General features: G+C 39.9%; 4 protein-coding genes across 4 annotated transcripts; 3 read left to right on the top strand and 1 right to left on the bottom strand.

The window, feature by feature from the left end:
• The first annotated feature begins 175 nt into the window (after positions 1–175).
• On the top strand, positions 176–3,267 carry LOC311262375 (mast cell protease 1A-like). The gene is made up of 5 exons (XM_084361714.1): positions 176–226; positions 353–621; positions 975–1,113; positions 1,967–2,224; positions 2,358–3,267. Exons 2-5 carry the CDS (start codon positions 494–496, stop codon positions 2,592–2,594), a joined length of 762 nt encoding a protein of 253 aa, XP_084217840.1. The 5' UTR covers positions 176–226; positions 353–493; the 3' UTR covers positions 2,595–3,267.
• Positions 3,268–4,566: 1,299 nt separating this feature from the next.
• LOC311262592 (mast cell protease 1-like) lies at positions 4,567–6,325 on the top strand (the record flags this gene model as incomplete). Its single annotated transcript, XM_084362120.1, has 5 exons — positions 4,567–4,618; positions 4,773–4,917; positions 5,264–5,405; positions 5,706–5,966; positions 6,075–6,325. 5 exons carry the CDS (start codon positions 4,567–4,569, stop codon positions 6,309–6,311), a joined length of 837 nt encoding a protein of 278 aa, XP_084218246.1. The 3' UTR covers positions 6,312–6,325.
• A 4-nt stretch (positions 6,326–6,329) lies between these two features.
• rabl3 (RAB, member of RAS oncogene family-like 3) lies at positions 6,330–10,168 on the bottom strand. The gene is made up of 8 exons (XM_084362121.1): positions 10,064–10,168; positions 9,296–9,387; positions 8,950–9,079; positions 8,754–8,868; positions 8,471–8,621; positions 7,438–7,509; positions 6,931–6,969; positions 6,330–6,777 (listed from the first exon to the last, which is right to left on the bottom strand). The coding sequence occupies exons 1-8, from the start codon at positions 10,107–10,109 to the stop codon at positions 6,721–6,723; spliced, it is 702 nt and encodes a 233-aa protein (XP_084218247.1). The 5' UTR covers positions 10,110–10,168; the 3' UTR covers positions 6,330–6,720.
• Positions 10,169–10,266: 98 nt separating this feature from the next.
• gtf2e1 (general transcription factor IIE, polypeptide 1, alpha) lies at positions 10,267–17,719 on the top strand. Its single transcript, XM_084362119.1, has 6 exons — positions 10,267–10,516; positions 11,091–11,386; positions 11,604–11,761; positions 15,055–15,250; positions 15,621–15,853; positions 16,600–17,719. The coding sequence occupies exons 2-6, from the start codon at positions 11,097–11,099 to the stop codon at positions 17,049–17,051; spliced, it is 1,329 nt and encodes a 442-aa protein (XP_084218245.1). The 5' UTR covers positions 10,267–10,516; positions 11,091–11,096; the 3' UTR covers positions 17,052–17,719.
• Positions 17,720–25,824: the final 8,105 nt, after the last annotated feature.

Below are 25,824 nucleotides of genomic sequence, written 5' to 3'. Positions count from 1 at the left end.
ACATGCTCCAGAGTTGACAAAAGCGGCAGCTACTGTTTGTATTTGCATTTGCAGTAGTATTTTCAGGCCTCTAGAGAGCATAGTTCGTTTATTTATGTGTTTTTCCCATAGTCTGATCAGCCAATACCTTTACAGGAAGTGATAACAGGAAATTGCTCTTCTGCTTTTGCTTCTGCTAACTCTTCCTCCAACTGTTTCTGTCGCAGCCCTTGTAGTGGCGATATAAGTGAGTGAACTATTATTTATCATTGTTAGAGTGCAAACTGTTCGTAGCATTTGGCAAGATCTGTGTAACTGTGTTAGTACAACGGTTGTTAATCAATGCTTTTCTGTATTTTATGTCTGTTTTCAGTTTCACACTTTTTGGCGTTAAATCCTGTCCAACCACAACTCCTGCCTGTTCCTTGGAGGATGCAAAGTCAGAGAGCAGTGTAGCTGGCTGTGAATCCCGGTATAGGACAGGAGTCACACCGGGTGTAGCAGTACAGGCATCATGAATGGCAGAGTTGCAAAGCCTCATTCCAGAGCCTACATGGCATCAGTCCAGTTTCGTGGACACCACTCATGTGAAGGGATACTTGTTCGGGAGGACTTTGTCCTGACTGCTGCACACTGCAAACAGTGAGTTCAAGAAAAAATATATTTTTGTCACAATCAGTTAAAAATCCTAATGGGCACTACTTCTTTAGTTTGTATTTAGGAAGATAATTATTGTATTACTATTATCGATTACTACATTTGCAAAAGATTACTTACTTGGTTTTAATAGTTTAATGTCATATCATTCATATATCATGTTATAGTTTAGGAAAAAGAGATATTTTCATTTGTATTTTAAAGTCAGTGTGGCTAAATTAGACTTATATTGGATCATTAATGTTTTCAGTCCCTTTCAAAATGTTAAGTGCTAAGAATAACTGACAAGTAAATGTTTTTACATTGTTCATTGTTACATTTGTTCCTTTGTTTTTCAGACCAGGAGAAATGACGGTGGTTCTTGGAGCACATGACATAAAAAAGAAAGAGAAAAGTCAACAACGGATCAAAGTGGCGGAGTACTTTAAACATCCACTATTTGATGGAAAGTTTGACTATGACATCATGTTGCTGAAGGTAAATAAAACTGTGTAGTGTTAAATTAATTTCTGTGTAAAGTAGTTTGTACAATGTAGTTGATGCTATTATCTCAGTTTCGGTTTCTCATGTCTTTTGTAGAGTTAAAGTGAAACTCTCGCCAAAATGATATCTTGAATTACTTTTAAGATATACCATATTTTCGTCTTCGGGTCAAAATCATTTTCAATGGTGTGCTCGGGGCAACTTTATGGTAGCATCAAAATCGCTATTTTTAAAACACTAAGAAGACTCGACACAACATGAACATGTGTCCCCGAGTGCGATGTAACATGGAGGAGATTAAAGGTGGAAAGCTCCATGTTATGTTGCACTCGGGGAATGACGCATTTCGACTGGCAAGGACGGTGGGGAGCGAACAAGTGACTGCAAACGTGAGTTATTCAAAGAGACCCTGGTGATACCACGAGCAAAGTTTCATGTTGTGTCGAGTCTTCTTAGTGTTTTAAAAATAGCGATTTTGATGCTACCATAAAGTTGCCCCGAGCACACCATTGAAAATGATTTTGACCCGAAAACGAAAACACGGTATATCTTAAAAGTGGGTTTTTCGTCATAATTATTCTTTTGCACGAAGGTTTGACTCAGGTACATTCACAAAATAAGCCGAGGTTGCATTTTGGCGAGAGTTTCACTTTAAAGCTGCACAAAGTGATTTAACACATTTGCAGTGAAGCTGGTGAGGATGTGGGGTCCAAGTGCTTTAGCTAAAACCTCAATGTTGCTTTAAGAGGAAATGAACACACATTGAATTATCCTACAGATACATTGTTAAAACAACAAAAGAAGCAAACTGCTGTGATTTCCAGTCCTCCTCTGCTCTCTTTTACAGTTGCAAAAGAATGCCACGCTCAATAAGTTTGTGAAAACTATTGGACTACCGAAGAAAGAAGGGAAAATCCCAGCCAACATTAAATGTAACGTGGCTGGATGGGGCAGAACTGGACAGGACAAGCCCGCCTCTGATGTGCTGAGGGAGAAAAGGGAGAAGATGCAATTCCCCTTTGAGGGCAGAACGATATGGCGACAATACTTTGATAAACACATGATATGCACCAAATTCACCAGAAAGGCGGGAGGGATGTACCAGGTAAACCTGAATCAAGTACATGTACCATTATATACAACTAAATACATCAATAATGCTTCAAACATGGAGAAAACTGTTTTCCTTTATTCATGCAAAACAGGTAATCTCAATCTTTCTGTTGACTTTTTCGTAGCGTGATTCCGGCGGAGTACTCATCTGCAACAGCAAGCCTCAGGGTATAACAGCTTTCATCGCTAGTGATCGTAATAATCACAAGTACCCTGATGTCTTCACTAAAATCAATTCCTTTATCCCTTGGATTAAGGAAGTGATGCAGGGAAAGAGGACAGAGGAATGTTGCATGAGCCACTCATTCATAGGCCCAGAATACTTCCCTTTCTTCACTTCCTTACTTAACATGGATCAGTAAAGCAAACATTTAGAGAGAATTAATGGTCTTAGTTTTGAAAAAGAGTTCATTAAGCTGGGTTTTGTGAATGTTCTGCACGTGGAAAGAAAAAAACAAATGATTGTATCGGAGGAATTTAAAACTTTAAATTTACAGCATTTCTTTTCACATTATCTCTGTTGGAGCTATTTAATTGTTAATTTGTTATTGATAATGTTTGATCAGTATAGTTTTATTTTGATTCAATTCATGACACTATTTTCTATTATTAATAACTTAGGGTAAATATTATCCTTTTGTTTGGCTTATTTAGTTTTGTTTTCTTTGTAAATTGGGTAACACTGGGCACTGGAGGTTATATATGTAGGAACGCAGGTGGAGGACCAGAATGCACCTGGGTGGGCAAATGATTTTTTACCAGCGCGAGAGAGGCATGCAAGAAACAGGATTTGTTCATTTTCTTTGTATTGCTTGCTTGTTTTGGAGTAAATAAATTAACGGAAAGAATATACGAACTTTGAATGGACGTGACTTCTTTGCCTGCGTACGATTCACCCCCATGGTGCCGAAGTGGCCCTCTTTGATTTTGATAAGTTTTAGTTAATTTGATTTTCCGTCAAATGGCCACTACAATCTCGCTGAAGCTCTTAATTTCTAAAATTCCTGCATATTCATCTGTATCATGCTACAATTCAGTGTTTTGCAGCACAAGTTTAAGTCCTTATATAATAGCAGATGAAATAATGGCTTTAATTTAAGTAGAATGGCAGTGAAAAATAAAACAGTAGGCGGAGAGGTGGTGGCGGAGGCATAGAAAGAAACTTTATACCAAAATAATTATGACGTTGTATTTGCTGATGTTAATTTTTTTATGACTGAAATAAAGACTGGCTTAGGTCTCTTGTGAAATATCTTTTCTCTATTACCTGTTGTTAGGAGAGAGGTTGAGATTGGGAGGTTAAAGTCTTGTTAAATACAAAAAACACATATGTACATTGAAAAAGGGAACTTTGTACTAAAAAAGACAGGTTAAGAACTTATTGCAAGTCAATGATACGAGAAATGAAATGATTTTCTTATTGTATGTCATAAAATATTGGTTATATTTTTAAATAATCTTGTTAAAAAATCTTTGCCTAACATTTATTAAAAAAATATATACACCGATCAGGCATAACATTATGACCACCTGCCTAATATTTTGAAAGTTCCCCTTTGCAGCCAAAACAGCTCGGACCAGTCAAGACATGGACTTCAGACCTCTGAGGGTGTCCTGTGGTGACTGGCACCAGGGCGTTTTACAGTGGATCCTCTGCTCCAGCACATCTTACAGATCCTCGATCAGATTGGGACCTGGGGAATTTGGAGGCCCGGTCAACACCTTCGGGCCCTTTATTGTGTTCCTCGAGCTGTTCCTATGCAGTGCTTGCGGTGTGTCAGGGCACATTGTCCTGCTGGGGGGCCACTGCCATCAGGTAGTGTTGTTGTGATGAGGGGGTGTACTTGGTCCACAACAGTGTTTGGAAGGGTGGTGCGTGTCAAGTGGCATTCACATGAATGCCAGAACCCAAGGTTTCCCAGCAGAACATTGCTTTGTGATGAGATGATCAATGTTATTCACGTCACCTGTCAGTGGTTTTAATGTTGTGACTGATCCGTGTATCTATATGCCTACTTGACAGTGAAAGTTGCCATTTTGGACTGTCATATACTGTCATATTCACAATGAAACTCAATTCAGTGGAGTGCTTCACATTTAGATTATTGCTGATTGTATGTGCCCCAACTCAAGTGACAAGTTGACAGTTTTGTATGGTTTTATAGGAGCGTCTCACTCATGCTGCGAGGTGTGATCTCATGTCTGGTTTGCAAGAATGATTTTGACACCAGCCCTCGAAGTTTCCGTTGTGTGAGGTGGAAGGCTGACTACAAAAGGTGGTCGGGGAGAGCGCTGTCAGCCAGACCGATGAGCATTTACTTCTATCCGACGACCATGATCCACGCATACTGCATAATACTCCTCTTTCAGCTGCTCTCCCCTACTGGTAAGATGGAAATGACTATAAACGATAACTGAATTTGAAGCCTTTTGTATGGCTATAGAATAGGTTGGAATAAAGCATCTTTCTAATAATTTGACCGTTTAGGATTTTGCATTTTGTATTCTGCATTTTAATGTACCTTCTCTCGTCATGTAAGGGGCTTCTGAGAGTGGCATCGTGCATGGTAGAGTTGCAAAGCCTCATTCCAGACCCTACATGGCATCACTCCAAGTTAATGGACACAAATGTGGAGGGATACTTGTTCGGGAGGACTTTGTCCTGACTGCTGCACACTGCGAAGAGTGAGTTCAGGAAGAGAGATTTTTTTGTCACAATCAGTTAAAAATCCTAATGGGCACTACTTATTAACAGTAAGATAATTATTCTATTACCATTACTGATTACTTGTCATTTGCAAAATATTCCCTACTTGCTTTTAATAGTTTAATGTCATGTCATTCATATATCATATTATAATATAGGAAAAAGAGATATTTTCATTTGTACCTCAAAGTCAGTGTGGCTAAATTAGACTTATATTGGATCATTAATGTTTTCAGTCCCTTTCAAAATGTTAAGTGCTAAGATTGATTGACAAGTAAATGTTTTTACATTGTTCATCGTTACATGTGTTCCCTTGTTTGTCAGAAAAGGAGAAAAAATGACGGTGGTTCTTGGAGCACATGACATAAGCAAGAAAGAGAAAAGTCAACAACGGATCCAAGTGGCGGAGTACATTAAACATCCAAAATACAATGGAAAGTTTGACTATGACATCATGTTACTGAAGGTAAATAAAACTATGTAGTTTTAAATTAATATCTGTGTAAAGTAGTTTGTATAATGTAGTTGATGCTATTATCTCAGTTTCAGTTTCTCGTGTCTTTTGTAGAGTTAAAGCTGCACAAAGTGATTTAACACATTTGCAGTGAAGCTGGTGAGGATGTGGGGTCCAAGTGCTTTAGCTAAAACCTCAATGTTGCTTTAAGAGGAAATGAACACACATTGAATTATCCTACAGATACATTGTTAAAACAACAAAAGAAGCAAACTGCTGTGATTTCCAGTCCTCCTCTGCTCTCTTTTACAGTTAGAAAAGAACGCCACGCTGAATAAGTTTGTGAAAACTATTGGACTCCCGAAGAAAAAGGGGGAAATCCCAGCCAACATTAAATGTGCCGTGGCTGGATGGGGCAAAACTGGACAGGACAAGCCCGCCTCAGTTGTGCTGAAGGAGAACACGGAGAAGGTGCAATTTCCCTTTGAGTGCAGAAAGATATGGCAACAATACTTTGATGATGATCACATGATATGCACCAAATTCACCAGAAAGGAGGGAGGGGTATGCCAGGTAAATATACAACAAAATACATCAATAACGCTTCAAACATGGAGAAAACTGTTTTCCTTTATTCATGAAAAACAGGTAATCTCAATCTTTCTGTTGCCTTTTTCATAGGGTGATTCTGGCGGACCACTCATCTGCAACAGCAAGCCTCAGGGTATAACAGCTTTCACCTTTAAAGATGATTGTAATAATCCCAAGTACCCCCATGTCTTCACTAAAGTCAATGCCTTTATCCCCTGGATTAAGGAAGTGATGAAGGGAAAGAGGAAAGAGGAATGTTGCATGAGCCACTCATTCATAGGCCAAGAATACTTCCCTTTCTTCACTTACTTACTTAACATGGATTAGTAAAGCAAACATTTAGAGGGAATTAATGGTCTTAGTTTTGGGTTTTGTGAATGTTCTGCATGTGGAAAGAAAAGCACAAATGATTGTATTGGGGAATTTAAAACTTTAAATTTACAGCATTTCTTTTCACATTATCTCGCTAAAGCTTTTCATTTGTAAAATTCCTGTGCAACTATGTACATATTCATCTGTATCATGCTACAATTCAGTGTTTTGCAGCACAAGTTGAAGTCTTCATATAATAGCAGGTGAAAAAATGACTTTGATTTAAGAAGAAATGGCAGTGAAAAAAAAAACAGTAGGCGGAGGGGCAGTGGAGCAGGTATAGAAAGTCTGATTATGAATGTGATGGTTTGCTTGTGGTGTACAAGCCCAAAAGCATTTACACTCAAGCCACAGACCACTGATGTCAGTCATAGTGCAAACTTTTGAAGTTGAAGCGTTTTCTGTCTGTGAAGCCCGTCATCTGCAGAGAAAGTGAAAGAAATGTGCTATTTTGAAAGAAACAGTTGACCTTAAAATCTCAGTTTAAAAACTCTTCACTCTTTTTACCAAAATAATTATGATGTTGTATTTGCTGATGTTATTTTTATTATGCCTGAAATAAAGACTGGCTCACCTGACTTGGATCTCTTGTGAAATATCTTTTCTCTATTACCTGTTAGGAGAGAGGTTGAGATTGGGAGGTTAAAGTCTGGTTAAATACAAAAAACACATACTGAATAATCATTGAAAGTACTGGTTATATTTTTACATAATCATGTTATAAAAGAAATACGCCTACCTGATATAGTTAAAAGTTGCCATGTTGGACTGTCATATACTGTCATATTCACGATGAAACTCAATTTGCCAACAAAATATTATTTTCTCGCATAACCCTATGATTTGAGCGCTGCATATATACTAAATGATTGTGCAATAAATAATAAATGTAAATGTCAGCAAATATCTTTCAGATTTGAGAAGGCTGAAAACATTTGTCCATGTGGTAAACGTAAAGTTTTCAGCTCCCCTCATTAAAACCACACCAGCGAGAGTCTACGTGTATACATCTCCTTCTTGGTCATAACAAAGAAACAGGAAATAAACTGTACGTGACATTACAGGACTCTGGGTTTCTCACCTTGTCAAAGAACCTGCTAAGTTTCACTGCATTTGAGGTGCCTGCAGCGAGGTATCTGGGGTTGGTGCAGTCCTGGGAAAACACAGTAGCACTTCAGCCACAAACCTCAGAGAAAGTGAGTCTCTTCTGTCTCAGGGGAAATCTTGAAACATCATGTGGTGAGTGTGATTAGAGCTTCTTTCAGATGGTTCTGATCACATGTGGGGTTTTTTTGTAGAGAAAATTAAAAAAAAAAGAAATCTGTATCGGTCTCCTATGAGGTCTTCTTTAATACTACCACTAGATGTCAGCAAAGGAAGACATGTTCATACCATACACATAGTGACTACAGTGTAACTAGAAGTCTCTTTGTTTTTTTGTTTTTTCTGAATGTTTTTCCAATAAAAAAGTTATAGCACATAAGGCCGCTGTAGCTCTATTCAATCCATTTATGAATATGTATTTTTCTATTTCTGAGAATTAGAGAGCTCTTTCTATACACCAAATGAGGATGGGTTTAGGGGTAATACCATATTTGCCAATCTCCTACATACAAATTTAATATTGAAGTTTACTTCCCATTTCACTGATCCATAATTATCCTGTTTTCCATTCATCACTATATCTTTGAAGCATGTTCTAACATTTCATCACGTCAGTTTTATGTTTGGATAATTTACTGGGGGATCTACAGGGCTGCTTGGATTAGTGAGAATCAAGGAAAAGTCTCCCTCAACGTGCTCATAATACGCAGAAATTAAGCAACCGAGATATAAACAGTCACTCTTCACTTTAGTCTTTCAGATCATTATTTTCCGACACTGTTCTCTCTCTTTCATGTACCAGATGTCAAATACCCCTCGAGCACTTGCAGCCTTAATTGTCTTGTTATAGTTGAACAATGTTTTTATGGAACACTTCTGTAACAGAGACCTCTGTTTTAAAGCCAAAAGGCTGGACCAAAACACCTTAATGAAGCCAGCGATGATACAGCTTTCATGTTTGAAAGAGGCTTAAGGTCAGAGCAAGTAGAAATAAACAAATGTTGGCTTACAAGATTGATCTCCTCTGCGTTGAAGTCTTCAGACAGGAAGGCTGTCCGAGTGAGAACTTCACTTCGTTTGTTCTCCGGGATCTGGTCAAACTTTGTGCCAATCAGCAGCAAAGGCACCGGGTTCTCAGCAAACTGCTCTCTATCGTAGTCCCTGCAGAGAGGAAAAGATATCAGAATTTACACAACTGCGTCAGTGTCTGAGCAAATCTGAGCATAAACACTGAATAAATAAATATATAAATAAATAAATAATTAATGTACATAAATACACATGTCTACATACCCATTTGAGACTATAACTCCTGTTGGAGACGAATCCTTGTTTAAAGCTTCTAGTGACCAGCGGTAAAGATTCTGAGAGGATTTCTTATTTGTTAAATCGTGAACCAACATAATTCCTGAAGAACAAAAAAATCCAGAAGTAAATACTAGCAATCATAATTGTTTCATATTTAATAATCACACAGAATCATCTTCACCGTTAACTGAATTGTAGAAGACGGCTCTGGTGCTTTTCACACTGCTGGCACTGCCAATCGATCCTCCGACATCCCAGAGTTCAATGTAGTAGGTTTTCTCCTCCGGGGTTCCCTCCTTATAGTCTTGGACCTGTGGGTGAATAATTATTCAATTATTTTAATACATTAGGATGTAAAATGTTAAGATTTTATTGATCCTTGGGGAAAAATAAACAAACCACTCAGAAGTAAATAATGCAGTAATGTTATGCTATATGAAGTATGTATGTAATGTATCTGAGGCTGATTTAGAAGGCCAGAAGTATCATTTTAGAGCTTATTTCATTGAAGGGTTTGATCTGCTTACCCGAACATCCACAGAGCAACCAACAGTCCACGATGGATTTCCTAACACCTGATTCTGACATAGCAGATGGACCAAAGAGGACTTACCAACCCCTGCAAAACAAAAGAGAAAGGTGGGTGGATGACTGACAGTTTTGATGCGATCAATATGAATTACAAGGACACACATTTTGGCTTTCAGTCCTGATATAGGACTAGCTCTATAAATTCACTACTGCTGATTACAAGGCAATGAAGACGTGGATCACTTAAATATGACAACAAACCTTCATTGAAAAAACACGTCAGTTTAAAATACCCTTTCGTTTCCATCAAAGCATATACCATATACAGCATCAGTAAATATCTCTATCGGGCTTTTGGGAGTCCCTCTTTTATTCGGCATATATGTTTCTATAAAATTTCAACTTTTGGTGTCGATTGGCGTCTTAAACTAAGCAGTCTCCTTACACGCAAATGCACTACTTGGGTCAGCAGCGACCACGGTGAAAATGTAATGCTAAAAAATTAAACATGTAATGAATCAAGCATTACTTCCCGGCCCTTAACCCCAATTCAACAACAGACACGACAATTATGTTGCGTCAGGTGTGTAGCTAGGTTCAATGAGCCACAGCAACAGACTTCTGTCATGAGTTTGAAGTCCCTTAATTGAAGATTAAAAGGGTTGCAAACCGGAAGACATGTGCCGAGAGTAAACACATGCCTTTACAAATAAGCATACACTTTTATATAAAAGTCGGAATTTAGAAAATGGTACTTAACTTACCAGAATCTCCTAAAACTAATACTTTTACCCTGTCAAGAGAAGCCATTTTTCTGGTGACAGCGGCGTCCCGGAAGAAAACAGTGAAAACCCCGCCTGCGAGTATCTATTTGTCGAATCTGATTGGTTACAAGGCAACGGAGAGGAAGCAAAGCTATTCGTCAACATCAACATCAATCAACATTCCTTGTGTTTCTATTGGCTAGTGAGAGCACATTTCATAGCTCGGCCATTGGAAATGACGAAAACCTTTGTTGCAGTTTTTGGTTTTGTTTCCGGGGTTGTCTTTTCAGCATAAGTCAGGAAGCATGCTAGCTTACCTAACAGTTTAAAAACTGAGAAGGGCAAATGTTTCAGGCGAATTATAGATGTCTTTATTAAAGGCAAAGACAGCGTACTCTGAAATGGCTTAAGGAGGCGGTGACTTTAGCGGAAGATAACGTTAAAGAGTGTCGGGTAAGGTTGGCATTAAGTGGCTAACGGTTTTCTGCAAACTAGCTAGCTAACTTCATGCTTGCTAAGTTAGCGTAGGGTAACATAGGGAAGCTATAAGTAAAGCTAACGACTGACTGGTAAAGCAATTTATATGTTACTCATTAACTAAAGTATCCTCACCAGTAAGTACAGCCAACATGCTGCCTCAATCTCTTTTGTTTACTTTTGTTAGAGTTAGCTAATGGTAAGCTAAGTTGTGTTGCTACTATCCAACAGCCAGTCTGGCAGTGTAGTCAAATCTGGCAACCCTGAGTGTATGTAAGCACAAAACACCAGGACTTGATGATATAAATTTAAAGGCAGAGATAATGCATTTAAGGAAAGGATAAAGTAAGATCAGGTACTGAGTAGTTTCCTTATATTCATGCTACCTCTGAATTTAACCATATATTCCTCACAAGCTTTGTTTGATTAAGTTGCCTACCTACTGATTTATGCATCATGATGTATCTGGCACCTCTCCCCACCTTGTTCCCCTTAAGTTCCTGCCTGCTGTCTCAGATCTTTACACAAGAGGTCTCATCTCTCTCCATAGGTGAAGATGATAGAACCGGAGCTTCTGACCGAGGTCCCTGCTGCACTCAAGCGGCTAGCCAAGCAGGTCGTAAGGGGTTTCTATGGAGTGGAACATGCCTTGGCCCTGGATGTGCTGATCCGCAACCCATGCGTACGTGAGGAGGACATGCTGGAGTTGCTGAAGTTTGACCGCAAACAGCTGCGCTCAGTACTCAACACCCTGAAGGCAGACAAGTTTGTCAAGTGCCGCATGAGAGTGGAGACGGCTCCTGATGGCAAGACAACACGGCACAACTACTACTTTATCAATTACAGGTAGGTTAGACACAGTAACACACAATAACTTCCCCCCAGTTACAGGTAGAGTTTTGGTTTAACTACTACAACACTAGAGCCTTACAATAAATAACATGTAAGTGAATAGTTACCAGGTGGCACATGATCTTCACTTTAAAGAAAAACTTCATTTTTTGTTGTCCACATTAAAAAAGATTTGTCCTCCCATGTCAATAACAACCTGATGTTTTTTTAGGGTACTGGTCAACGTGGTCAAGTATAAATTGGATCACATGCGCCGGCGCATTGAGACGGATGAGCGAGACTCCACCAACCGTGCCTCCTTCAGGTGCCCCTGCTGCTTCTCCACCTTCACTGACCTAGAAGCCAACCAACTGTTTGACCCCATGACAGGTAAACCTCTATAAATTATCTCAGTTGTAGCACACGTTGGTGGTGTTGACACTGGGGTGACGCAGTCAAATGATTGCAGTTCTGTTGTGCAGTTGTCCTAGGCAGAAAAATGAATTGTAGATTAGTCAAAGAGTGTTGAAATGTCATCTCAATATCTGTCAACTGTTGGTGAGGAAATGAAGAATTAAAGGGAAGGTAAGGCTAAATAACCATGGCATTAGGGTAAGCTCACACTAGGCATAAACAAGGCATGACCATCTCTTTTGAGTCACCAAATGCTTATGTTTTAATCATTCACAACTTGAGTAGATGGATATATGCAGCATCCATGTTGTCATAGAAAACTTGTTTTAAAAGGCCTGAAGAAATTAATTTGCTAATGGTAAACTACTGTCAGTATGAAACCAATACAGCAATATGTACGGAAGTTGTAATCCTCCAAACAGCTGCTTAATAAGTATCCAGTTTTCTCTTGATTGAAAAAACAGATTTCCTGATTAACAGATGCTGAAATATATTGATCATTTTATGGGGTCTGTGTATAAGACTATGGCATGAATTTAATTTCCTGCCAGTCATCTACCTGGAATTTCTGGGAATGGTGGTGCAGAATAATATTGCAGTTGATTGTGTATAATCCAGACTTTTAGGAGAGCCTTTTCTCTGAACTGTGTTCATTCATAAACTGCATTTATTCTTGACTCTATCAGGGAAAAAAGGCACCATTCACACGTTGTCTGCCACCTGAAGGTTGATTACAAGTCAGTAATGCAAGAGGTTTTGCTACACAAGCCTTGAAAAATCTCCGTTCCCTTACCAATAAACCACTAAATGTTCATTATTTAAATATTAACTTAGTACCAGGCAGTGTTTTGCTGCCCTCTGGTTAAAAGTTTCAAGCCTGTTTTACCTCTGATCTGATCTGATCTGATCTGATCTGATCTGATCTGACCCACAATCACTGATTACACCCAATAGGGACATCATTTGATCCTGAAGTACTTGACTGCAGCATGAATGAAAAGTTAAACCACTGGAGGGCACCAGAGACAACATTTTCAAAGGATGTTAAGATGCAGCTAAATTTAGATCTTTCTCTTTCCAATCAATGTTTAAACTGTGAAGAAGAGCACACAAATGCTCGTCTAAAGTAGAAGAATGACGTGTTTAACTATTACTTATTATTTAAAATGAAAACAGAGGACTATGGGCATATCCATATTTTTAGGGTCATAAAAAGCCCTAAATTCCAAATAAAACTAATGTAAGGAAAGAGAATGCACAATACTTCCATATTGGATAAATACATTTAATAGCCAGTGTAAATTACAGCTTCCAGGTACTGTTTCGAGACCGTCGGCATCTTCCCTGTGATGCATTTATAATCGTCTTGCCAAATCCTTTGCACTTGTCTCCACTTTCAACATATGTCAACTGTTATCAAATGTTGCTGCGGAGGCAGTAACCCTGCACCCTGACAGGGGCTGACAAAAGGAATACCTGGAGCTCACATAGTGCTAGTCTGATGGACCGGTTGCTTCTTCAGGGCCAGCAACACTCAGTTTTACCGCACTGAGACGGGAAATGACATTACTGGTCTTCCAGCTCAGTCTGACCCACAAAGTTGAGCCAGAAACCCTCCAGCTCTGAATATTCACACTTGGCTATGTGAATGTACACTCTTCTTTTTGTAGGATTTTTTCCTCATTCTACCTGACGTGTAGTTCCACCAAGCTTTCGGCTGAAAAATAGCTGGGTTTTTTATTTGTGCATAAAACATGACTTAAACCATCTGTGACAGTTGGCACTCTCTCCAAGGATGTTTTAAACTTGTAGGAATGCAAATATCAGGATATTTAAGGGGCAGCCCGACTTGAGGTTGTGATATAGAGCACCAGTGGGAGCATGTGCCTTGTCTCATTACTGAACAGGAGACTACTGCCATGGTTTAATTAACAGGCAAAGTAATTGTGTTTACGTTCTCTTGTGATTGTGAAGCAAACTCGGCAGTTTTCCATGATGCAGTGATGGAAGACTTTCTTTGACCTGATCTGTGTTGTTCACTTGTATTATAAACTATCTCTCCGACATCCAAATGCTTTGAATTTACTTTACAAGTGTCCTGAAATGCAATGTCCCTGCAGCGATAGTGGGTTTCATTCAATCATACATGTACAATAGCAACATACGAATGGCACATCTTCCAGCACTCTCTCCTTCTTGGCCTCTCCACACACACACACACATTCCTTTTCTTTCTCCCTCTCACACAGACACAAGGCAGACATGGGGTCTGTGTAATGCTGGAACAGTTCCCATAATTGAAACTGAAATCAGCCAAAGAAGCAGATGGCCTTACATGCCCTTTTCTTACTGCAAGGAAGCAAATGCAGTGCACACTAGGTCCCGTGGTCTAGCCTGAGGGTCTGCAGTTTTCCTCACTTGCATCTCAACATCCATTCAGCTTTATTTCACAAAATGAAACATGAGATAATACTGAACAGGGCAAGTACAACAAATGAAATATGACGTCAACAAGAAGGTGCAGCTACTCCAAAAAGCACAAACGTGTGTGTTCATCCCTGCATATGACACATGTAAACTAAATAAAGTTAAGTCTGTGTCATTGTTTTGTTTGGCAGAGACTCCAGGAATAACTAAAAACGTGAAAGGTCATTCATCTGTAGGCTAATATTTGTCATCTTGCTACAAGACACTCAGCTTATGCTGCACGTCACAGCCCTGTCAGTCACCCTCCATCTGGAAATAGAAACTTCAGAAGTTGCTACTTCCAAAATAAGGTTTGGTTAGTCACAGCTTGTCATATTATGGCTTGTTTGCTTATTGTTGCTGTTGTTTTTTGTTTTGTGTGTCACCTACAGACATCTTGTAAATGTACAGGGATTTGACAGTCTTTACACTTTTATGTAAACGTGTATTGCTACTGTTAGTCTATAAATGACCTACATCGCGGTTGCTCGATTGGATACAAGTAAGATTCTTAGCTGGATGTAAAATGGAGAATGGAACAAATTCACAGTGTCGGTAATTGGATGTGTGTAGTCTACATAACACTCCCAAATCACACTAAATGGTATAGGGGTTTATTGGGGCACACTTTGTACCTCCTATAATACGCATTTTCATACTGTATATGAAACACAGTTCTTCTAAAAATGTACATACACTGTTAGGAACAATAAATGGGGGATATACATTTATCTCTTGAGTCATTGTTGGCAGTCTGAGTCTTACAAAGTTCTCCTTCTTACTTGTTCGTTCTTCACCCACAGGTTCATTTCGCTGCACCTTCTGTCAGACGGAGGTAGAAGAGGATGAGTCTGTCTGCCCCGATGCCAGGACGCAGGTGGCACGCTTCAACGAGCAGATCGAACCCATCTATGCGCTGCTACGTGAGACCGAAGATGTGAACTTGTCCCATGACTTGCTGGAGCCTGAGCCTTCTGAGATTCCCGCCCTCAAACAGAGGTCAGTTTCTGATAAAAACCTAATTTATAATTGCCACAGAGAGACAGCTAAGGAGAGGGAGTGCTGCAGGGATGATGTATTTTTTAAATTTTCTTGGGTATTGTGAGTTCTATGGCAATTTAATGTTTTTAGTGTGAAATAATCAGCCAAAAAAGACATACAGTGAGAGCACTACAACCTTTCTCTCTGGAACAGTTATGGGAGTTCAACACTGTTAACAGTAATCATATTCACAGCGATTAACTGTTTATACCACAGTGGAATTGGCTTGAGTTTATTACACACTCTCAATTATTCCATGTTTACACATGTAAGAATCCAACCGTTGAAGATCATTGTTTAAAGTTTATTTTCTGAATCTGTCCTCTAGCCGTGAACGTGCTGCAGCAGCCGGGGCAAACGCAGGCCCACACCGTGAAGCTTGGTCCAACAAAGGCTCCTCCTACGCTGACCTGTACACCCAGAATGTGGTCATCAGCATGGAGGAGCACGAAGAGCAGCAGAAGGCGGCCAGTGAGGGCAAGGCACCGAAGGAGAGGCCTGTGTGGTTGACCCAGAGCACCGTGCAGGGTGCCTACCACGAGCCGGACGCCCTCAAGAACCGTAAGTGAAGTTTTCTGACAGAACACCCAGTCAATATGTAGCTTTCTCCCAAAAAGTCCAATGTCCTCCATACTGTAAAAATGGCTTGTTCTTAAAGAGACACTGGTATTGATGAGCCCAAAGAAATGCCACATTTGTGTTGATTTCAGTGCCATTAATCACAATTGCCTGTTCGTGGTAAAGCTTGCTGTTTTCCAGAAAACAGTCGAGCACAATCCCGACCCACACCTCTGACTGCTCTTCTGTGACCACCTCTTTGTAGTCAATACAGACTGTTACAGGTCAACCCAGGTTATCTCCCTCTGTCAGAGCGGTCCCTCACCAGGCATCTTATTCTGACATTGTTTCCCCACTCAAGGGCATTCAGCAATCAGGCTTGGCCAGACTCCCATTGAACCATAATTGCTTAATTGAAATAATCAGTGGCTTGATGAGTGCATGACTGAGCAAGGACTGCTCATTAATAAAATCCATTCCTGTGGAAATTGCATGAATTATGCCTTCCAAACATCCTGTCTCTGAGGTGTGTCTGCATCTGTCTGGAATGATGCTGGAGCCTGGAAACAGATGATATATACCAGTTGATGGGGTTTAAATAAAGTTTTTCTTGATGATGCCACGAGGGCGAAACCAACTGGTTGATAGCACAATTTAAAAACATTTTCATTTTTTTCTAAAATGGCCTCAAGAAAAAATGACTTTATTAGTACATGTTCTTCATATTTTTAATGGTTTTGTTTCTACAGATGGAGAAGTTGGACCCGGAGCCCAGGACGGAGCAGCTGGTCTTGGAATCGGCCAGTCAGACGAAAATGAGGAAGTGATGCGCGCCCTGCTCATCCATGAGAAGAGAGCCGTTGCAAGCGGAGGCGCAAGTGGAGCGAGCGCTGCCACCAAAGGCCTCGCTTCCGCCACAGCTAATGCCAGCGACTCCGACAGCGACACCAGCGAATCAGATGAAGACTCTCCTGCAAATCCTCCGCCTGCCGCTGCTGCTCAGCATCGGGCAGACGAGGAGGAGGATGACGATGATGAGTTTGAGGAGGTTGGGGATGAGCCGATGGTGATGGTCGGAGGCCGGCCGTGCTCGTACCGAGAGGTCAGCCAGAGGCCGGAGCTGGTGGAACAGATGTCTGCACAGGAGAAGGAGGCTTACATTGAAATGGGACAAAACCTCTTCCAGGACATGTACTTCTAAATAAACACAGTTTATATTTGCATACAAACAGGATGAAACAATTTCATGGTTCCTGAATGTATACTTCTGCTGTGTCATACCGTCAAAAAGTGATATCAGAGGAAATATTTTTGGACTTCTCTGCTGCTCAAGTATTTACAACCGGCATCACGCTCCTGAATTATAAAAACAAAGAGGACATTCTTTGACAGTGTTGAGAAAGTGATCACACCTCGAGTATTCGGTCCTCAGTATTTAATATTCTCAGTCAGCAGTCCAGAAGGGAGCGTGCCAGCTACAGTTTGCCAACATGTTTTGTGTTAGTTGTGTTGTCCTCTTTTCATTCCAGCTCTTATTTTAACAAGCTGTCGTACACCTGTGACATTTGGCTATATATTTCAGTTCTTACCATTCATATGTATAACTACATTGATTGTGTTTTGGGCTGTGAGCTCTGACAAAGGACCTCTGAGTGCATAGCAGTACTGTGGCTGAACGTAAGCAGTGTGATACTGTAGTCTGATGCTGCTACAAGGTGTGTGGATGAGTATTTTCTGTTTTCTGGTTCATCAAGTTCATCTCAAGCAAGAGGAACAAAAAGATAAGGACGAATTGATGTACAGTAAAGCCTTTGTTATTCTGAACAATCTGTAATAAAAAGAAACTGCAGTACAGTATTTGTATAACAATGTGGATATGGAGTGAGTATTTGAACAAGAGGTTGCACTTACAAGCAATTCATAATATAAAAGTAGGGGGCACTGTAACATCTCTGGACAAGGGTGCTCTGATATTTGTACTAAATTATAACCTGAAACTATAGGTGACCTTCAACATAGCAAATCACACACAGTTTATTAGATCTGTTATCAGCTGTCCCTTAGAAAGGCAGAGACACAGTTAAATCATCTTGTGGAAATGAGGGGTGTACATAATTTTTAGTTAGATTAAATTATAATCACATCATTAAAACACGTTTCTCTTTAGTCTGCTCTTTAATTCTCTACATAGTATTATTCTTCCTGCTAACGTGTGCAGGAGGCTAATGGTCAAATCACATTTCTCCGACTAATGCACAGGTTAAGATGTGCCTTTATTTTGGATCAGTAGTAAATTAAAATTATACTTATTTTTCTAAAAAAAAAACATTTTTAAATAAATGTGAAACATCAACAAAAATACTTGTCAGAGCAGGACATCCTGCTGATACCGATGAATATTAGCACCCCAGATGTTGGTGCCAGAGGATTTGATGGGATAAATGTAATCTTATTTAACCAGGTGTCAGCAAGTCTTAAAAAAAGTCGAACTGTCTTCAATTTTATAAATGTTAGACTTTAAAACTTTGAATGTGTGAGGTCATAATTGCCAAATTTTTCGTCTAATTTCATTATTATTATTAATTTTTAATTATTTTTGTCAAAATGAGTCGAGCGCTTTTGTGTGAAAGTTCACAAATCTTTGAACCTAAAACTGGACACACTGTAATAATACTTGCCCAAACCTGCAATGCTTGAATAAGAAAATCATGATTTATCCAAAAACTCATCCTAAATTTGCTTTAAAATGATCTTAAAAAGGTCTGTAATAAGATTAAATGTTAGTGCCTGATACTTGTAGACACTCTATAACAGGTTTTATATGGTGGATCAACTAAAAAAAGAATAATAAAGCATTATGAATTAAAAAAATTGCTATGTCACAATTGCTACCCATGGCTACCAATGCATATCCAAATCCTCTTCAGTATCTAGTCACAAAGTTTATTCCATAATCAAGAATTATAAAAAACAGATGGTTTAATCAATAATTACAGACATTTTAATTTTTAAGAGAAATGGAGTAGATAAATCCGACCACAGGGAAAAATAGCATAAATTTCCGCTCTATGGTCATATCTCCCCAGTGAGACCTTTCTTGTCTTGTCGGGTCATGTCCAGGTGAAAATTATTCACTGAGGCAGTCCCTGCAGGGGGTAAACACATTCCCAGTTCTGCTCCAGTTCTGCTCCAGCAGGATAAAGGATGTTTTATTATGTGGCTTTCCAAATAATGACCTCTTCTTTGATGTAACCACAGTAACCCATGGCGCCCGGTGACCCACTCATAACGGGGGCAATTTCACCTCAAAGCCAAAGTCTGGATGCTGACATGGGCTTGGCCTTTACTGAAAACAGGCCTCTTCAAACAAAATGTTAAATGTTACACCTGTTAAGGTGCCAGCTGCGGTAAAATGTTTCCTCTCTCGGTTTGCTTTTTGAGAAATATTTAGATTTAAAAAATAATCATTGTAACCAACTGTACTGTGTGATTTTATTACATTCTAGTTATATGCAGTCTTTAAATTTCATCCAGTTGTTTTGCTAAATTATAGTGTGATGCAATGACAAATACAAATTGACTTTAAAAAGCTACATAGGCTGAAATATTCTTAATATGCCATGATAACAAACAAAAGCAATATGAAACAAACAGGATAACAATTTAGCTTTTCTCAAAAAAGTTGTAGAGGTTTTATTTTCCTCCATTCCAGCGAAACGAGTCCATGCCCTGAGAGCAAGAGTGAGGACAATCATTTTAATGTAAATCTGCTCTTTGTTACGGAAACCCTGAGGGGCATGTGAGGACTTGAAGTTCCTGATGTTTTGTTTTTTTTACAAAAACAAACAAACACACGAAAAATGAGCCCAACCAAAATAAAAAAATTTATTTTATTGTCTTTTTATTTGGCTCGTCTAGGACATCTAATGGAGTGTTCATGAAATGGTTTCTACCTAAACCTAAAATGTCAGCCTGTGAGAATTGTGGACATAATCACATAAAGTCTGCACTGCCGCAGAGCTAAGAGTAACTGCAGCAGGTTATGATATGCAAAAGACAAGAAAAGGGGTAAGGGAATATGTCAGCCATAGCCAGATACTGCATGTGAATGGTTGGTCTTTTTCTCCTGGCTGGTAGCAAAAAAGATTTCAAGAGACTTAACATAAAGACAACAAAAAGAGCCCATCTTTGTTAAACAACATTTAATCAAATTACTGTGTGTAATGTGAAAAGTGTTGAGAATTAATGGCTCTATTGAGATTTTTAGCCTCTTTTAGCTCTTGATTGGGTTTTACATTTTCGTTATGGTCTCACGACAACCCCCTGTGGGCATCCTTTCCTAACAAAGGCTCTGATCAGCACGTATGCTACCTGCCCAGGACCAAAGGGCACACAGGCAAAGTTATTAAGCAGGTGGTGATCGGTGAACATAGTGGAGCATCCAGCTGCTAAATACTTGCACTATTTATCTCAGGAGCTGGTGTTGACCAAAGCAGAATAGCAAATACTATTAGAATGCTTTAATTAAGGCCTGAAACATGATTGTAAATGAATGCTCACGTTGCGCCGTGTCTGCTCGGTAAGTAGTGTGTAATGTGTAAGTCAGTGACTGCTCTAGAGGATGAAGGTTAATTAACAGCAGCAGATTGGTGATATAGGAACACCTGCTGATAAATGATTTGTATTTCCATGGTAATAGGCTGTATTTTGGCTAGGTTTTCCTTATTATCTTTGTACTTTAACATCACTCAGTTATGCACCGCACACACTAATAATGTTACTGATTCAAATCCTTCACATTGTTCTTAAAATGTGTGTTGTTAGATATATTTTAATTGTAAAGTCATGTGTGTCTTCCTGTTTTGCAGGCTCAGTTCAAAAAGAAGAAGAAGTAGAAACTTTATTCATTATATACATTCATACACTGAACTATGTAGTGAAACTGGTTCTCTGCATTAAACCCATCCCGGAGGAGCAGGTGGCATCCAACATACAGCGCCCAGGGAGCAGCTCCAGATCTAAGCCAGTGCCTCGGTCAGGGGCACTGACTGAAGAATGACCTAATATATATGTTGTGATGTCGGAGGAAACCACCCCAAGTACAGGAAAAACATGTCAACTCCACACAGAGAGGCACAGAAAGGAAATACATACTGTATATCATTAAAATATGTAATGTCACTGTCGTTTTCTGCCACATGACGTATTATTTCACTTTGCGGTCTGTTTTTAAGGGCAAAGTTAAAAATGGGAACATGTCCAGGGACAACTCCAGCCAGGGACAGGACGCCAAAAATGGGGACAGTGCCCAGAAAACGGGGACGTCTGCTAACCTAACACTGCACCCAACTCAGAACAGTAGCATGCCAAGCTAACGTAGCCTGAACCAGTAATAATACCACCTGGCCATAACATGCAACCGATTAAACAACCTAACACCAAGCAAGCGCAACAGCACGAGTCATAGCCAGTTAGCTAATTCGAATTCAGTCTAACAGCAAGAAGACCAACCACGCACCTGTCTTCAGGCATCTCGGCATCTTTCCCAAAGCTTTTGCCAACGACTAAAAGCCAATCCGAGATGTATTCTTGTCCAGCCTCTTGCACGGTCACTCTCTTTTTTCTTCTTAACGTCCTCAGTTGACGTCCTCTCCTCTGGCATGATGTCTCTAGAAGCTGTCGTGCCTGGCTCTGGTGTCCATGTTGGCGCTGCTTCCCACCAGCATTCTTGGCTAGGTCCCCAACACCGCGGGCCTGAAAACCTTCTCCTTCCGGCAGTCCAAAGCTCCTGTGATAGTGGTTCAAACTCCAACTTTCTTCGGCGCTCCGAGCAACATCAGCTAGCTGCACTGCTAACTGAGCTAACTAGCTTACAGCAGCTACAGTGGTTGCTTGATTTTGAAGCTTTTATGTTGCTTTCATCTAAGCTTACATTTGCACCAGAAAAAGTGCTTGATGTACACATCATTTATACATGTGACCGCAGAACATCCTGTTCTTCTTGTTGGAGGATAGGACTGGTGATAGGTACACCAGACCCTGTGTAATGGCCAAGAGAAAAAAAAATCTACTGGGCGTATTAGATTCAGGTGAAAATGTCACGCTCTGGAGTGGAGCTTGGTGAGGTCTGACACCACTGAGGTAGCCCTACAAGCCCATACATCCCTTTTAAGTTAGAGGATGGACACCTGTAGGGCAGAGCCTCAAAGGTCAGGATGAGAACAGGACCTGGCCTCATTAAAACATCCCCCACCAATCAGAAAAGCTCAATTAAAAACCCAACCTCACGCTGTGCCATTGATCTGCCAAGGCAAGCCAGAGTCTGGGGAGACAGGCGGGGTTACAGGGAGGGTGAACAGAACTCAGCAGGGAATCCACAAAGCTGTAGAAAATCGTGGTGCCTTGGAGATCAGGTATGGCGTAGTGAGAAACGGTCATTGAGTTTAAACACGGAACAGAGTTTGAGCACATTAACCTTTATTATTATCATTATTACTATGTTTGTATTAATGTGTAAATATTCATACATGTGTGTGAGCTCATTTGTTTGGGAAATAAAGGGAATAATTTAACAGAGAGGGAATAAAGGTTAGGATCCAGGGAGAGAGCGGATTTTCACTGGGACAGGATTTGGAGGGGTGTGGTGCAGAGCCGGTTTGGTTATTTATTTATTTATTTATTTATTTTTCTATGTGTGGGTGGAGACTGACAAAGGCAGGTTGTAATGACTGATGCTTCGCGAGGTTAGCCTGAGAAGATTACATCAGGATTGATCGCTCCGAGGTGTCTCTGTCACTCTTCATCCAATAAAGCGGAAAGATTAACAGCCTAATGATCGACCCTGTTTGTCCGTCTGTCATTCAGCCGGCAATTCCCTTTCATCTCTGACTTTGAAATCTGAGCACTCTTAAGAAGCTAACACCATTTAATCTATCCATCCATTCAGCTTTATGTTTTCGGAGGTGCAAGCAAACAAATTTAAAGACAGTTTAATTGATTGTTTTATTGTGCTCCTCGAGCTGAAATTTCTCTTAAACACTATTGATTTCTAGGCACCACTTTATTAGGACAGTTACAGCACTGAGAGCTCTGCAGCCACAAGGCTGAGCAGCTAAAAATATTACAGCTTACTACATCTTCAGCTGAGGTAGCACTCGCACTGGACAGCATCCTGGTGAAGCTCCTCGCTGCCTGGTGAGATAAAAAAAATCCTACCAAGGCTGTGATGATTGCTCTATCTTATAGTCAAGCTTTCACACATTTACCCGTGTTTGTATCTGGTCATTAATAACTTCTGACTTAAATTCCTGCAGTCTGAGCCTCATCTGTGACACGGTTGTGGCAGTATTGTTGTGGTTGAATTGATGTAATGGATCATGCATTTGTGATCACCCTCTTTCTTCACATCCTGCATCTCCTGCTTGGTCACTATCTCTTTTTCTCTTTCTCTTGCCTCTGTCATGATGTTCTTTGCTGGGTCCCCACAGCCCCGGGCAGGGAAATACCTTGTCCTTCCAATGGGCCAAAGCTCCTGTGGTAGTGGTGTAACAGCCCAATCTCCAGGATGTATTGTAAGCAGTTAACGTTGAGTTGGCTGACATTTGCACCAAGCGTGGCATATCCCGTTCACCTTATATGCTTATTAGCCACCTTTCACATCAGGTGGTGAAGGGGAGGATCTTATTTCGAGCCCACATAGCTGCCAAACAGCTTGCACACCAATGGATATAAGCTTAAGCAGGTATTTGGTCATAAACTAAAGTATTAGAAACATTTGATTTTTGACATAATGATGATGGAGGAAAAGAATGAAGCAAAAAAGTATAACCAAAGTTATTTATTCTGAAGAAGAAGCAAACATCTGCACCAAATTTCAGTCCACCAAAAGTGTTGAGACATCTAGACGTCTAGTTCATGTCCACCCACTAACCGATGATGGATGTCACTCCCCTTACCTCCGCTCTTATTTAATGTCATCTCCTTAGTGTCAGAGCCTCTTAGAAAAAGGCATGAAAATAGTAAAGAAAGAGTTTCAAGCCAATATTCATTCTGCTCAACAATTTACCACAAAAAAACATGAAAGCCACTACTGTCTTTTTAAGCCTTTCCCTTATTTCTGTTTTTTAAATCTTGCCATAGAAAAACAGAAGGTGGTGGAATAAAGAAGAAAAACAACACAACTATATAGCACTTAACACTGCCGCACGTTGTTGTGTGTACCTTAGAAAGCGAGGCAGAGGAAGTGAGTGCTTACTCTGCCGCTGTTAGCCATGCTGGGCTCCCATTGAAGAAACCATGACAAACATCTGTCCTGATTTAGAAGCTGTTAACCTTTTGTGGAAGCGTTTCACATCCATTTTGCAAAGAACGACCATTATTCACTTGATTTATTCATGAGAGACACCACACTCGTCTTCACCAGACAAGGACAGCAATGCACCTATGGAGGTGAGTCTGTTTTGGCCTGAAATATGCAGTAGGTGCCACTTTTCCTGATATTAACATCCATTATGTGTCTCTAATGCGACTAAATTATAGCTGTATTTTACCCTGTGTTTCAGCAACAGCTCAGTGTTTGAAGTATTTTTCTTTTTCTGCTTCTAACTCATAGATGCCTTTTATTTAGTCTGTTTGTAGTGAATAGGGGTGAATTTATTTTTTATAATGGCATTCTTCATATTTCTCAAAATGTGTTGAACAGGGTCATCACTGGCAATCTTGTGAAAAGTACCCAAAAGTCAGATTTGAGTGTTAAAGTCTTAAAATATGACTCTGGTCAAACTGAAAGTCACCCATAAAAAAGTACTTGAGTAAAAGTCATATCTGATATTAGATGTACTTCAGTATCAAAAGTAATTTATGACCGTAATTACATGTACTTTACATAATGGGTCAACCAATTATAGGCTCCAATGGTCAGCATTTTTCTGATTGTTGAAATCAGTGATTGTTTTTGGTTAACAATCAAATAAATGATATAAAAAATGAGCTACTTTGGCTCTGATGCAGCATGTAATCTGCAAAGTAACTAGTAACTAAAGTCATCAAATAAATGTTGTGGAGCAAAAAGTAGAAAATTTGCCTCTGGTGGAGTGGAAGTGGAAGGTAGCAGAAAATGGGAAATACTCTCATAAAGTACAAGTACCTCAAAATTGTATTTAAGAAGGGTACTTGAGTAAATGTACTTAGTTACATTCCTTCACTGATACATATAAATTAGTAAAAAAAAACACAAAAATGGCACCAACCACAAGTGAAATTATCACTGTTACTCTGACGATGTCCCAGACATCCTTGCAGGGACGTGCAGGAGCATAATCAATGACCGGTGATGAAACAGCTGCATTTTTTTGTCCTGCTCATGCGTTCGTTTGTCATGATGTGTCACTGCTCCTGCGCCTTAAGCAAAGTGACCCCTGAGAGTTGATTTGAGTGGACTATTGACAGAAAGACCAATGGCATGACCTTCCAGGACCTTTGATCATTCCTTTCTCCGTGAGGGAACTGGGACTATCACTCAACCACTCTCATGGCTGATTAGCTTTGGAGTGATTTTCACTGTCGCTCTGTGCATCGGAAAAATAACGATACGCTTGAAGTGTTTAGAATAAAATGTCTTCATAACCTGAAGCTGATTTTGTACACAACGTATTCCTTTTCAAGAGGCTGTGCTTTATTGTGATATCAGCACATGCAAGAAGAAAATAAAAAGCCAATCTCGTTTCCATAACAGCCGGCCTTTTATTTCAGTGTACCTGTTGCCTGCTTGTAATGACAGTGACCAGACGTCCCCATTAAATTAGGAGGGTTTCAATTTGCAAACATTAGTCGCGGTGCACCAGCAGGGACAGTCTTTGTCCTGATAATTGGACTGAATTTATGTTTTTGTTTTCAGAATTGTTGCCAAGGCAGAATAAAGGCTCGAGCAGGACCATTAACAGGTTAGATTAGTGTTGTGAATGAGAACTCCCTCT

Source organism: Pagrus pagrus, assembly GCF_965226575.1.
Source record: "Pagrus pagrus genome assembly, chromosome: 9".
Lineage (NCBI taxonomy): Eukaryota > Metazoa > Chordata > Actinopteri > Spariformes > Sparidae > Pagrus > Pagrus pagrus.
The sequence above is the reverse complement of the archived record's forward strand: the minus strand, read 5'-3'. Positions and strand labels throughout refer to the sequence as shown.

Excerpts from the sequence above, each read along its gene's own strand:
- LOC311262375 (XM_084361714.1), top strand. The coding sequence starts at position 494 with ATGAATGGCAGAGTTGCAAAGCCTCATTCCAGAGCCTACATGGCATCA. Across the intron at positions 1,114-1,966 it reads ATGACATCATGTTGCTGAAG|TTGCAAAAGAATGCCACGCT; the intron begins GTAAATAAAACT and ends TCTCTTTTACAG. Across the intron at positions 2,225-2,357 it reads AGGCGGGAGGGATGTACCAG|CGTGATTCCGGCGGAGTACT; the intron begins GTAAACCTGAAT and ends ACTTTTTCGTAG.
- rabl3 (XM_084362121.1), bottom strand. The coding sequence starts at position 10,109 with ATGGCTTCTCTTGACAGGGTAAAAGTATTAGTTTTAGGAGATTCTG. Across the intron at positions 9,080-9,295 it reads GTTGCTCTGTGGATGTTCGG|GTCCAAGACTATAAGGAGGG; the intron begins GTAAGCAGATCA and ends ATTCACCCACAG. Across the intron at positions 6,778-6,930 it reads TCACAAGAGATCCAAGTCAG|ATGACGGGCTTCACAGACAG; the intron begins GTGAGCCAGTCT and ends CTTTCTCTGCAG.
- gtf2e1 (XM_084362119.1), top strand. The coding sequence starts at position 11,097 with ATGATAGAACCGGAGCTTCTGACCGAGGTCCCTGCTGCACTCAAGCGG. Across the intron at positions 11,762-15,054 it reads ACTGTTTGACCCCATGACAG|GTTCATTTCGCTGCACCTTC; the intron begins GTAAACCTCTAT and ends CTTCACCCACAG. Across the intron at positions 15,854-16,599 it reads GCCGGACGCCCTCAAGAACC|ATGGAGAAGTTGGACCCGGA; the intron begins GTAAGTGAAGTT and ends TTGTTTCTACAG.